This window comes from Chiloscyllium punctatum, chromosome 1 (genome assembly GCF_047496795.1).
Source record: "Chiloscyllium punctatum isolate Juve2018m chromosome 1, sChiPun1.3, whole genome shotgun sequence".
In the NCBI taxonomy this organism is placed as follows: domain Eukaryota; kingdom Metazoa; phylum Chordata; class Chondrichthyes; order Orectolobiformes; family Hemiscylliidae; genus Chiloscyllium; species Chiloscyllium punctatum.
In genome coordinates, this window is record NC_092739.1 from 76,048,670 (window position 1) to 76,062,671 (window position 14,002).

Here is a 14,002-nt window from a genome sequence, read left to right on the forward strand (position 1 = left end):
TTTAGCATGCTTTGCTTTCACTGCTCAGATCTTTGAGTATAGGAGTTGGGCCATTATATTGAGGTTGTACAGGACATTGTTAAAAATCACACAACACCAGGTTATAGTCCAACAGGTTTAATTGGAAGCACACTAGCTTTCGGAGCGACGCTCCTCCATCAGGTGATAGTGGAGGGCTCGATTGTAACACAGAATCGTAACTCCTCAGTACAGGACATTGTGAGACATCTTCTAGAAAATTGTGTCCAGCTCTGGTTGCCCTGTGTAGGAAGGATATTATTAAGCTAGAAAGTGTTCAGAGAAGATTTATCAGGACATTGCCAGGAATGGAAGGTTGGAATGGCTGGAAAGGCTGGCTCATTTTTCTATGGACCATAAGGTGGCCTTATAAAGGTTTATAAAATTGTAAGGGGTATAAGGTGAATGGCAGGTATAAAGGGTATTATGTGAATTGGGTGGGAGATTTCAAGACAAGGTTGCATATTTTTAGAGTGAGAGGAGAAAAATTTAAACAAGATACAAGGACAACATTTTTACAGAGGGAGTGGTTCATGTGTTGAATGAATTTCCTGAGGAAGTGGTGGATGTGGCTACTGTTACAACATTTAAAAGACATTTGAATAAGTACACGAATAAGAAATGTTTGGAAGGATGTGGGCCAAGTGCAGGCAGGTGGGTCTAGGTTTGTTTGGGGATTATGCTTGGCATGGACTGGTTGGACTGAAGGGTCTGTTTCTATGCTGTATGTCTCAATGACTCTAAAACAGACACAGACACACACATACACACACACACAAACACACACGCTCATGTACACAGACACACTGAGGAACATATACCAACACACAGACACACATAGACACTCACGCGCAAGCACACACACAGATTCACACACAAATACCTACATGCACAGGCATACAGATGTATACACACACACACACACACACACACAAATATATGCACACACAGACGCACAAACCCACATACACACACACACAGACAAACAAGCCATAATATTTGTATAAAACTGTTGGGAGAGGGAATCAAGATCTTATTTTCCTTTCTCCATCTTAGAGATTCAGTGTGTGGTCAATGTTTTAGATGAAAACAACTAACAATGTTTACACCAGAATTAAAGTTCTAACTTTGTCTATGTGGCTTAAGCGAAGGTGAATAAAATAACTCCACAGAGGCTGGAGGCCAGTATCCTGTCACCAGGTCACCGTTTATGTGCATGTGTGTCGTACTTGACACTAGCGGCTTCTTGAGAGCCCGTTCTCAGAATGAAGAGAACCTCTTACACTCCTGTTTATATCAGTCAGTCAGAGCTCCCTGATTGGACCAGGTTTACAGCTCCAGTCAGGGAGCCATATTCTATAAGGCCCACCTGGCTGGCCTTGTTACAAATACTACATTGAAGTCCTCAGGATTTCTAGATAAATATTAACCAGCTTCTATTTTGTTTGATGAAACCTAATCCTTGGCAAAGTAACTATGGTGAAGGAGGAGAGGGGCTAATATTTTCCTGGGTACGTGTTAACAGTAGACAGTTTTGCTTACTGGTGGAGTTTATCAGACAATTGGAGACATTGCTATGATACCTGGATTGTATGGAATACATCAGCAGACCCTCTTATACATAAATATTGCTTCCAAGGTTCCCTCATTTAACTTTGGAATAGCTTCATCTATTTTAAAGATGTTTTGCCTGTGGAAAGTGTTTTTGAACACTTAGGTTCACAGCCATGGTCCTGATCTCCAGCTGCTGTAGCAATTATATTATTGTGTGATTGCATTGTACAATAACAAAAGGTGGGTCTTCCAAATTTTTTCTTTTGTTTTAGTAAATGTTTCAAATAAAAGAAAAACGAATCTATAAATAGGACACCAAGCACTCCCACTACCTTTTTGCATTGGACCTGAGAATTTATTACACACAATGTTGCAAGCCCCTTAATTCTTTTTTAAAATCTGTTATTTACTCATGCAACCGTAGGATGTTTTTAGGTCCATGCTATACAGAAGGAGACTATTTAGCCCAATGGTCATGATCTGCTCTTTGTCCAGCAATCAAATTAATTCCATTCCCTTGCCGTTTCCCAAGAGTCCTGTTTCTTTCCCTTCATTACTACTTCCCGTTTTGAAAAGAAGGAACTGTGGTTAGGTTGCAGATCAACCATTGACTTAATTAAATGGCCCATTCATGATTCAGAGTTTTTATTGTTCTGATCTATTGAGTTTATTTCTCTAGGCAGGATATTCCAGATCATGACAATTCAAGTAAAGAGGTCCTTCGAATTACCCCCTCCAACACCGACCTCACCCAACTTTTTTACCACATACCTTAGACTTGTGTCCTCTTTCTGTGACTTTGAATGAACTGAGATTTGCTTGTCACTTAATGACATGAATTCTGAGTTGTCTTATTCTCAGTTGGCCCAGTTATGATATTAGACATGAGTGTTGAGACACTCAAACTGAGATGTACAAATGAAAGCCAAGGCTAACGATCAGTGACATATTTAGTAAAAACTACTTAAAAGTGATAATGCACCCAAGTATTAAATAAGCTGTGTGGTTTTCCAATCAATTTTTAAAACATTTATATATGGAATACCTTCCTCTCCTTTCTTGTCCATTATGTTTCAAGGTGAATGGCGCATGACCATGGCCAATGAATACAAGCAGGTTATCTGATGACATGGGCATCATAGCTGCTTGTATAATCACCCTATTCTTGAGTGCACTTCCAGCAAGGTTGGATAGGAGTCAGAAGCAAGAACCCTGTCAAATTGCATTCTCCTTATCCCGGTTACTATCATTGTGAACATGAGTCGCTTTTTATGGAGGCTGGCTGGATGAGATCTAAAAGACAATTGTGTATATTGCAACATTACTAGCTTCAAAGCAGTTAATAACTAAAAAAAAGTTAAAGGCACTGCAAGTCTAATCATTGAGGCATAATTTTCTCCATTGTCTGTTTGAGGCCAAATTGTAAATGTAAGAAGGATGTTTATGTTTTTGTTACAAATAATGATAATAAGAAATTGTGGCCCTCTGAATCAAGTAAAGGACAAGGTGGAAAAGCTTGCTTTCTGCTCTTTGTGTATCAGAAGTATAAACCTGTTCTGTATAATCAGTTTATTCACAGACGCAGAGGAAATAGCTCCACAGAATAAGGCAACAGAGAAAAATGAAAGCAGCAAGGTTTCAAATCTAAAATGCATTTTAAAAATGCCACAATATTTATGTTGAAAATTATGACCATGAGAAAAGATAGAGAGAATCATTGTGAAGTGTCCAAATTTGGTTTGTTTTCTTGCACCCCACCTTCAAGAAATAGCAATTGCCTGGAAAATGATATAAACAGGCTATTTATAATTGCAATTCTGAGTGCTGTTCCATTTTTACCTTGGGACATGTGTAATTCCAGTGATTTATTTTCCATTCTAGAATCTTAGGACGTCGTTCTCCCATCTCTTTTTCCTCTCTGACCAGTCACTCACCGACCAGTAGCAAACTGACTAGTGCCTCTCGTCATGCTCGATTGGTTTCCCGCTTCAATGATCTTTATGCCAATGAACGTCTGAATGCACAAAATCTCCTCAGACGATATGTTGATGATCTAGAGATGGTGCAAAAAATAATATTCATTGCCACAACAGTAAGTAGAAAATCCTGACTTCCATATTGCAATAAGGATACAGAATTGCTGAGGAAAAGGGGCAGCAAGGTGGCTCAGTGGTTAACACTGCAGCCTCACAGTGCTAGGCCTGGGTTCGATTCCAGCAGTGGATGACTGTGTGGAGCTTACATATTCTCCACATGTTTGCATGGTTTTCCTCTGGGTGCTTCAGTTTCCTCCCACAGTCTAATGATGTGCAGGCTGGGTGGTTTAGCCATGGTATGCATGGGTATACAATGGGGGCTGAGTCTGGGTGGAATGCGCTACAGAGGGGCAGTACCAACTCTAAAGGCTGAGTGGCCTCTTTCCATGTTGTATGGATTCTATTGAACATGCTTCAATTTTGAAGAATAGTACATGTACTGAGTGGGTGCAAGTCTCAAGCAAAATTTAATGAGGAAAGGAAAGATCACCAGATAGAGGTCTAAGTTATGAATTTGTTCAATAGGATACCGAGAGGGAAGAGGTTTCTACTATGGACAAGTGATAAGGAGAAGTCATAAAATTCAAGTGAATCACAAATATATCCAATCAGAATTCAGAGGAAATGTCTTTACTCAGGGTAATGAGAATACGGAACTTGTTATAATAGGGAGTTTAATAAAATTGCGTCAATGTTTGAGGTTGTGTTGGAGAAGTATGTGTGGGAGAAAGCAATAAAAAGATATGCTCATTGGATGAGGTGAAAGGAAATTGGAGGATGCTGATGTGAGCATGAAGAGCAGCATAGACAGTTCAGGCTGAATGATGATTCTGAATTTTGTAATTTACATCATCTTATTTGACCTTTGACAAGTGCTGGACAGGAGGCTGCTAAATAAGAAAAGATCCCATGGGCTTAGGGGCAAAGTACTGGCATTGATAGAGGATTGGCTGACTAGCAGAAAACACAGTGTAGGGATAAAAAGATCTTTTTAAGGAAGGCAACTGGTAACTAGTGGAGTTCCGCAGGAGACCATGTTAGTACGACAGCTCTTCATGTTATACATTAACAATCTGGATCAAGGACAGAGGACATTGTTGCTAAGTTTGCAGATGACATAAAGATAGGTGGAGGGCCAAATGTTGAGGAGACAGGGAGGCTGCAGAAGGACTTGGACATGCTGGGAGAGTGGGCAAAGAAATTGCAGATGGAATACAATGCGAGAATGTCTGAGGTTATGCACTTTAGTAGGAAGAATAGACGCGTAGGCTATTTTCCAAATGGGGAAAAGCTTCAGAAATCTGAAGCACAAAGGGACTTGGGAGTCCTAATACAGCATTCCCTTAAGTTTAACATGAAGGTTCAGTTGACAGTTAGGAAGGCAAATGCAACGTTAGTATTCATTTCAAGAGCAGAAAGGTACTGCTGAGGTTGTATAAAGCTCTGGTCAGATTGCATTTGGAATATTGTGAGCAATTTTGGGTCCAGTATCCAAGGAAGGACATGCTATCATTGGTGGGAGTCCAGTGGATCTTTTCAAGAATGATCTGGAGAACTAACAGCTTGTCATCTGAGGAGCAGTTGAGGACTCTGGGTCTGTACTACTGGACTTTAGAAGGATCGGGGGATCCAAAAGTCTTGAATAGACTGGATGTGGAGATGATGTTTCCATTACTAGGAAAGACTAGGACCTGCGTGCAAAGCCTCAGAGTGAAGGGATGACCCTCTCAAACTGGGATGAGGAGGAATATTTTTCAGCCAGAGGGTTGGTGAATCTGTGGAACTCATTGCCACAGAGGGCTATGGAGGCCAAGTCATTGAGTGCATTTAAGACAAGATAGATAGGTTCTTGATTGGTAATAGGTTCAAGAGCTACAGTAAATGAGTGCTTCACCTCCCAAACATGTGCCCATCCCTCCAGGAATTATGTGAATGAATCTCTCCCATCAGGTTTGTGGGATTGTGTTCAAATAGCGACTGAAATCAAAGAGTGGTGAGAAAAGCCTCCTTTATTCAACAATCGCAAGTAGCACAAGTTTGAGGCAGCAAGAGAATCCCGAAATACAATTCTTACAATAGCCCATTTATACACAGCTCTTACATATATTAAAATTCCATTACTATGGTGTTACATTACTTTAACAATAATGCAAAGGTTTGAGGGGCTTCTGTCCTGGGAGTCAGGAGATGGGTTAAAATGTGCTGAGTGTTGGCTGATACTTCTGACGGGATTAAGTGTTTGTCTGATCTGCTTGCATAATTAAGAGGTGTTAGTCCTTTTGGTTTTTAAATTAATAAATGTTAGTAAAAATATTCTAGGCCTGTATGCTGTAAATAAGTTAGAAATTGTACCTGTACTTAATAAAAGAATGCAGGATACTAAACTGATTACCGCAGTTAAGTTGTGAGATTTGTTTACTGTTTGCTGGTGTGAGTTTCATTCATTCATGCAATTTCACAAGAGCGCTAAACTGACAGTTAGTTTCTTAAAGGGATAAAGGCCCAGTTAAAAGGTATTTAACAAGTGCATATTAATTGGGGAAACTGTCTGGTGTTCTTCAATCTATTTAGGTCCAGGAGATGGTTGGTAAGAACTGATTAATATTATAATCTTTTGAGGAGACATGATGTGGGGATGGTACAGTACTGTACGCTACACTTATTCAGAAGTAACAAGGGCTGATAAGGTGTGAAAATGCAGTAATGGGTTTAAAAGAGTTGTTTTGATTAGAAAGGGTTGTTTTAAATTTGGACTATCTTATGATAGTAAAATATACTACAGAACTGTGGTTTTATGAATGAATGAATGAATAAAACCGTATTATAGTCGAGAGTTATGAATGAATGAAGTGGGAACACTGTGTTCGCTTGTGAGTGGGCTAGTAAAGGAGTTATGGGCGAGTAAACATAAAGCATTTGTCGGTGGGTTAATGAAGGGACCCAGAATATAATATCTTTCAGGTTGTTATCCCTACCTTAGCTCTGAACTGGCCTTGACCATAATTGCAAATTATGTGCTTTGACAACTGATCGGAAATATTATTCTGTATCTCGCTGCTCACATGTCGTGCCTGACCTGTCGAGTGTTTCCAACATTTTCTTTGGTCACAGTTGATATCCTGTGCATTATGACCACATCACCCTCCTCCAAAGCTGTTCTTCTATTGGCACACCCACAGGAGTTTACTTTGCTTGGTTCCACTCTGACTTATTCAAAGATAGCCAGATTTTCTGCAATAATGGCCTCTCTGCAAGTTCTCATACTGTTACCTCTATAAAACTTTAAAGATCTGTCCATAATCCCCTCCTCTTCCTTAATTACCCGCATCCCCTCAGCAGTGTCACCCACAAATATTTTTTCAGTTTACGTGTGACAGCACTTTACCCTCTTTCTCATTGCATTTTTGCATCTTTGTTCTCAGAAGTATGAGAGGAAACTTATCCTGGGGATTAACAGATACTTTGAGAGAGGTATTAAAACTTATTGAAGAATGGGCAAAAATAGAAAAGAAAACCTGCAGTGCTAGAACAGTCCAGAACGAGAGGACATTGATATAAAACTAAAAGAAAAATGCTCAGAATGCTTTGAAGTTGTAGTTGTAGAATGCACTCCTAGATTTTGCAAATAAAGCAGAGAACATGACAACTTTTAAGAATAGTTTGAATAGGTGTTTGAAGGAAAGGGGAATAAAGGAATTTGGCTGCACATGATTAAGTTCACTCTTTTTGTGGAGGATAAAAAAGCAATATGGACAGGTTAGGCTGAATTGAACATTTGTGTTGTAATTTTTTGTAATTTTAGATTTGCAGGTAATTTGGGCCTGGAAAAGGGGCAGTGTAAATGTGCCTAAAATCATACATCATGTGGATATGCTACAATAGTTTTGTGAGGCAAGTAACTGTATCATTGTTTATAAGGTGGAGAAAAGTCCTTTTCCAGCGACAGTGTTACTTTAAGGTCATTATGATATTTGGTGCAGTAACACATATTAGCACTGGGTGGCAGTGCAGAAAGCAGTATTTCTGCAACCGGTACTGGTTTTATTTGGAGTGTGGACAATGTTCATTTTCACTTCTCCACCATTAAGGAAGTGGTGAGATGTTTAAGGTTGGAGACTGGGAAAAGAGCTAGTACATAAGTGGCAGCCGAACTACTTAAGGCAAAAAGTCAGAGGGTAATGAAGAAAGGAAAGTGCCAGTTGTTGTAATGAAGCAATTCAAGGTGTTTAAGTCAAAATGAGAAAATGTTGTTGTGTATTAGTAGGGTCTCAAATTTTGAGACAAAAGTTCAAGTCCTATTTGGTCCAGAGCTGACTAATAACATCCAATTAGGAATATCTATAATACAAAAGTTGGAACATGGTAATACAGTGAGGTGTGTAGAAAATGTGAGGCTTAGTTTTTGTTGTTCCATTAAAAATTGGTGCTGTACAGTTCGCAGATTCCTGTCTTAACTTTTCAATGAATCTGGTCATTGACTGCTGGGAATTATTGTGAATTGGAACCTGGACGTTATGAATGCCACAAATTATGAATAATGAAAGGCAGTACAGACCTTGCAGCTCCTGACTGGCAGAGGATTGGCAGGATCCCTCATGGGAGGGATACATCTTTCCTGTACCAATTCTATCCCATGCAAGCACTTTTTTTCCCAATTTGAGGCAGCATTTTCATTGCTGGGTATATCCTAGACAATGTTCAAACTGGGTGGACAACTTGCTTTCAAATGCTGTCAGAACTGACATGCACCAGCCATTAGTTCCAGGATGTCAACTCAAAGCAATAGTTGAGGGGGGGTGTGTGGCATTCATGGTGTGTTGTCAGGGAGACATAACAAAGAATAACTGACTACACAGTTGTTGTATCATTAAATGTAGCATTTTTGAAATGGGTTAGTTTAGGCCTTCTGCTTTGTAGAAGCGCTGTGATTACTGGAAAATATCTTTTTAACAGCCTTTCAATAAGAGGGCAAGGAACCATTGAATTAGAACAGCTTACTTATAATGAACTGAACCATTTTCTCTCTCTAGTAGTGGTAACTCTCCAGATATGGCTTTTTTTTTAGCCTTCTAGGACTTCACCTTAGTACAATTCTTCCTGTGTAAGTCTAGGCAATGAATATCTGTGGACTGCACACTGTGAAAGCCATCACATCTACCTGAAGTAGCCATATTACACCATGTACACAGCAAAACACTCCTACTTAGCACAGAGGGAATAAGCAGAAAAATGTATTATTATGCTATTATGGCAGTGGTATAAAGATTATTTTCATCCTTCAAATGAAATGCAATTTAATTTTATATTATTTCTTATGAGGAATATAGCACACAAATGGGCACATATACCAGATTGAACTGCAGGCTTAAGTCAGTAAAATGCAATGTTAAGAAAAGTAGGAATACGTCTTAATAAATACACACACACAAAAATGTACAGGTTCTTGTTTCTAATTTGAATCTTGTTGCCATTAACATAGGAGGCATTCCAAGCAGCCAAAATGGCCTTCCGACAATTCAAACTGCGGGTACGGAAAACACTTTCTCCTTCTCACCACAGACCAGAGTCACTGGATGAAGCTGTAATGGATTATATCATTCGTAACCAGGATCTCTATGATGTTCAGTCCAGCATTGATGTATGTATGAAGGAAAGCAAACAAAAACATGTATCAAGTGTCACATTTGTATAATTTATTCCATCATACTGTTAAAGATAAACCAACATTTGCAATACATTTTACTTCCAAAACATAAGAAACCCTACATATTGTCACAGAATAAGATAAAAGTCCACTGTGTTAAGGGTTGTATTATAGCATGGATAGCAGATTGGCTAACTAAAACATTTTGGGTAAAGGGGCATTTTTCAGGGCAGCAACCTGTAGCCAGTGGAGTGCCAAGGGAATGAGTACTGGGGCCAGAATTACTTTAACTATATGTTAATAACTTGGTTGGTGGAAATGAATTTACAATCGCCAAGTTTGTAAACAATCCAAAAGCAGATGGGAAGGAAGTGGTGAAGATGTCATAGAGTCTACAGTCTACATAGGAGATATGGACATGCTGAGTAAATGGGCAAGAACTTGGCAGATAGAACATAATATGGGAAAGGTGAGGTTGTTCATTTTGGCAGGAAAAATAGAAGAGCTGAATATTATTTAAACAGGGAAAGACAACAGAATGGTACAGCACACAGGGAATTGGGAGTCTTGTGCATGAATCACAAAAGGTTAACATTCCAGTTCTGTGGGTAATAGGGAATGCAAATGGAATGTTGCCCTTTATTTCAAAGGGAATGAAATATAAAAGTAAGGAAGTGTTCCTCTTGCATCCACAGTATTTATATGGTTAGTTCAGTTCAAATTGTGGTCAACCGTAACCTCCTGATGGTGGAGCATTCAGCAATGGTAATTCCATTTAACACCAAGACATAATGGTTAGATTTTGTCTTTTTAGAGATGGTCGTAGCCTGTGACTTGGGTGGTGCAAATGTTATTTGTTACTTATCAGCCTCAAGTTTTCCTTTGAAGAGATACATTCAGTGAGAGAAAGCAGATAATGAGCCCAGAATGGTTGGGATGAACTTTACTTAGGATTAGAAGAAGGCCATTAACATGTTAAATTGGTTCTGTTTGTATTAATTAGCTCTCTCATAATTTGCTCAATGCATAGAAAAGCAGCTTTAGAGAAAACTGTTTGTCACCCAAGTACTGTATGTCAGTATGCCAGCTGCCTTGACATAATCTAATGTTTATGAAAATACACACACCTACCAATTTATCCCCAACGTAAATTCAGCAGGAGTCCACTTAGGGCTCAGAATCTGGGCAGATAGCTTGGTATGATAGGGAAGGTGATGGTCTAGTGATGTTATCATTAATCTATTAATTCAGAGAGCCAGGAAATGTTCTGTTCATGCAGGTGGTGGGAATTTGAATTCAATAAAACTCTGGAATTAAGAGTCAATGGATGACCATGAAACCACCATCAATATCAGAAAAACCCATCTGGTTCACTAATGTCCTTTAGGAAAGGAAAGTGCCATCCTTACCTGGAATGGTCTACATGTGACTCCAGACCACAGCAATGTGGTTGACTTTTAACTGACCACTGGGCAATTAGGATAGGTAATAAATGCTGGTCTAGCCATGAACATGCACATCCCATTAATGGAGAAAGAAAAGTTTTGAGAATATTCACTAGGATGATCCCAGGTACAAGGTGGAATTGTCTTATGAGCAAAGCCTATAAGTGTTAGGAACTACCCACTGAAAGTCTAGCCTGTTTTGGCGAAGTTTTCTAAAATTGCAGAGCGATCACTGGTTGCACCCACCTTAAAGATTGTGCTGTGATGTTGGAGCTGGAACCCACATTGTAATCAATTATCTGGAATATTTGTAATGGACTTACAGACACATGTAAATATAGAATAACCTGTTTAAAAAACCCCTGTATTTCAACAGGATGTGATCCGCAGCATGAGCATCAATCCAAAGATTTCCCTTCCATCTGAGGTCGACTTCATATTGATCAGCAGTTTTATTCGGGACGTGTGTCGTGTAGCCTTTGCCATGCAGACACTGGAGCCTCCTCTTGGTATCGCCTTCACAACAGATGGTGAACTCTTCAATGAGAAAAAGTGAGAGTCGCCTTCTAGTTATGAAAATGAACTAAACCTTAGTGTTTCCAGTCAGCAAGTAGCCTCTGACATATCTCGAGAAAGCATGAGCAAAGTAATGCATCATTGTGCAAAGTTGCTGCTCGATTTCCCAAAATCACAGCAGTAGCTACACTCAAGAAGCACCAACTGGCTGTAAAATACTTTAACATTTTCTGAATGTCCAAGATACTTGACAAAAGCATGTCTTTTAGGGAACCAGTTTTCATGTCAGAGATATTACATTCATAAGAAGACTATGCATGTCAAAAGTTCATGAATAGTATCCTAGTTGAAGAAGGACTGTCCCCATTTTGGAGAAGGAAAGAGTCTTAATAGATTAATATAATGTTTACATTTTAACTTTAATTACAAAAGTTTCAGAGTAACCAACGGGATAGTTTTGAGATACTTTAAGCTGAAGTTAAAGCACATGGAACATGAAGGGAATACATTGGCATGTGTTGAGAATTGGTTAACAAGCAGGAAGCAGATGGGAATAAATGGATTCTTTTCTGAGTGGCAGGCAGTGACTAGTGGGGTACTGCAAGGATCAGTGCTTAGACCCAGCTATTCACAACATATGTAAATGACTTGGATGAGGGAACCAAATGCAACATTTCCACATTTGCTGATGACACAAAACTGGTTGAGATTTTGGACGATGCGAAGGTAGTTTAGATAGGTAGGGGTAGTTTAGATAGGTTGAGTGAGTGGGCAAACACATGGCAGGTGTGGTACAATTGACTGAATATGAAGGTGCACACCAGTGTGAAAAACAGAAAGGAAGAGTATTAGGAAATATGGATGTACAATGGCTGGTGTCAAGGACACTCAGATCCTATTAAAATAGACAGACAGGCCTGCAAGCAATCAGGACGGCAAATGGTATTTGGCCTTCAGTGCAAGGCAATTTAAGTTCTGAAGTAGGGATGTCTTGTTGCAGTTATACAGTGCCTTGGTGAGACCTACCTGGTGTATTGCATACAGTTTAGGTCTCCCTGTCAAGGAATGATATACTTACCATAAAGGGGGTGCAGTGAAAATCCTCAAGGGTTACACTGTAAATATGCCAATGTTTATCTACTTAGATGGCTAACAATTGTTTCTAGACTCTGTTTTTCCCTTAAAAAGAAAACATAATGCTTTAATCTAATTTTTACTTTCTCTGCAATAAAGTAGTCATCATAGTCCAACTGGACCATAGGACTGTGCTCTCATTAGAGACAGAGAGAGAGAGAGAGAGACAGACAGACAGAGACAGAGACACAGAGAAAGAGAGAGAGACAGACAGACAGATAGACAGACAAAGAGACAGAGACAACTAGTAGTGGTTTATCCTGAGGGTCACCATGCCTCAGATGAGCGGAGAGGTTGAGAAGGAGAATCTATCATAATAATTTCAACTAGTGTGTCTGTTGACATCACTCTGCATCACAAACCAGCCATCCAGTCAAATGAGGTAACCCAAGCCGCAAATTGGAGGAACAACACCTCATCTTCAACCTGGGCAGCCTACATTGAGTTCTCCAATTCCAAAGAACCTCCCTTCCCAGCCCCTCACCCTCCCCTCTACTGCTCCCTACCATCAACCGGATTCATTCCTCCCATTGACCAACCTGGTCATACCCTCTACCTGTCTCCACCTATCACCACTTCACCACCTTGCCCCCCACTCCCCCCCTTTATCTGCAGCTCCCCCCACACCCACCCCTGTCCTGAAGAAGGGTTATACCCAAAATGTCGACTTCTCCATTTCCTGATGCTGCCTGGCTCGCTGTGTTCTTCCAGCCTCCTGCCTGTCTAATTGAGTTAACTGACCCCTTTTTAGTTTTTCTGCAGTAAAAGAATAATTGAAAGGAAGCAATTCCAGAAAGCTGATGTTAATCATGCTTTGCTAATGAAATGAAGCTATTGGGCTTCTGAATTACTGTAGACTCTTGAGGTGTCACTTAGATGATCTCTTTTTTTTCAGTATTATTTTAATTATTTTACATTTTGAGCAGGAATTTCTTTCTGTCAGAGGGCAGTGAATCTGGAATTATTTGTACCATGGAGCGCTGTAGAGGCAGCTTGGTTAAATTGATTCAGGGCTGAGAAAATAATTTTTTGATTTATTTAGTTATTCTCACTCCTCTCTGTGAGGTGAGTGACCCTTTGCTCTGAAATTATGCCTTCTGGGACTAGACTGTCCCATAAGAGGGACAACCTGTTTGCATCCACCCTGTCAAGCCCACTAAAAATCTTATATGTTTTAGTAATGTATCCTCTCTAAGCTTCAATGAACCAATGAGTACAATCCCAACTCCTATCCTTATAAGACAGATTCAACCTAGCCAGCCTACTCTGAACTGCATTCAATGCCATTATATCTTTCCTTTAATAACAGATCAAAACTGTTTACAGGGTTCTGAGTAAGATCTAACTGGTGACTTGTTTAGTTTTAGCATGACTTCGCTATTTTTACACTTCATTCCCTTTGAAATAAAGGTCGGCTTTCCATTTGTCTTCCATATTACCTGCTAAGTTTGGATGCTAGCTTTTTTGTGATTCATGCATGGAGACACCCAGGTTCCTCTGTGCTCTAACGTTTTGCAGTGTTTCTTCATTTAAATAATTTTCAGCTCCTCTGTTCTTCTTGCCAAAGTGCACAACCTCACATTTCCTCATACTATATTCTATCTGCCAGGTTTTTGTCTCCTTACTTAACGTGTCTATATTCCTCATAGACACTC

The 14,002-nt window shown here is 39.6% G+C and overlaps 1 protein-coding gene across 2 annotated transcripts in view; it reads left to right on the forward strand.

The window, feature by feature from the left end:
- spata18 (spermatogenesis associated 18) overlaps nt 1-14,002 on the forward strand; it is a 77,665-nt gene that overhangs the window by 43,487 nt on the left and 20,176 nt on the right. For both annotated transcript variants that reach the window (XM_072569162.1, XM_072569171.1), the window contains 3 exons: nt 3,454-3,664; nt 9,088-9,246; nt 11,074-11,249. In XM_072569162.1, the coding sequence (XP_072425263.1) occupies nt 3,454-3,664; nt 9,088-9,246; nt 11,074-11,249 (546 nt within the window). The remainder of the gene's footprint in view (nt 1-3,453; nt 3,665-9,087; nt 9,247-11,073; nt 11,250-14,002) is intronic.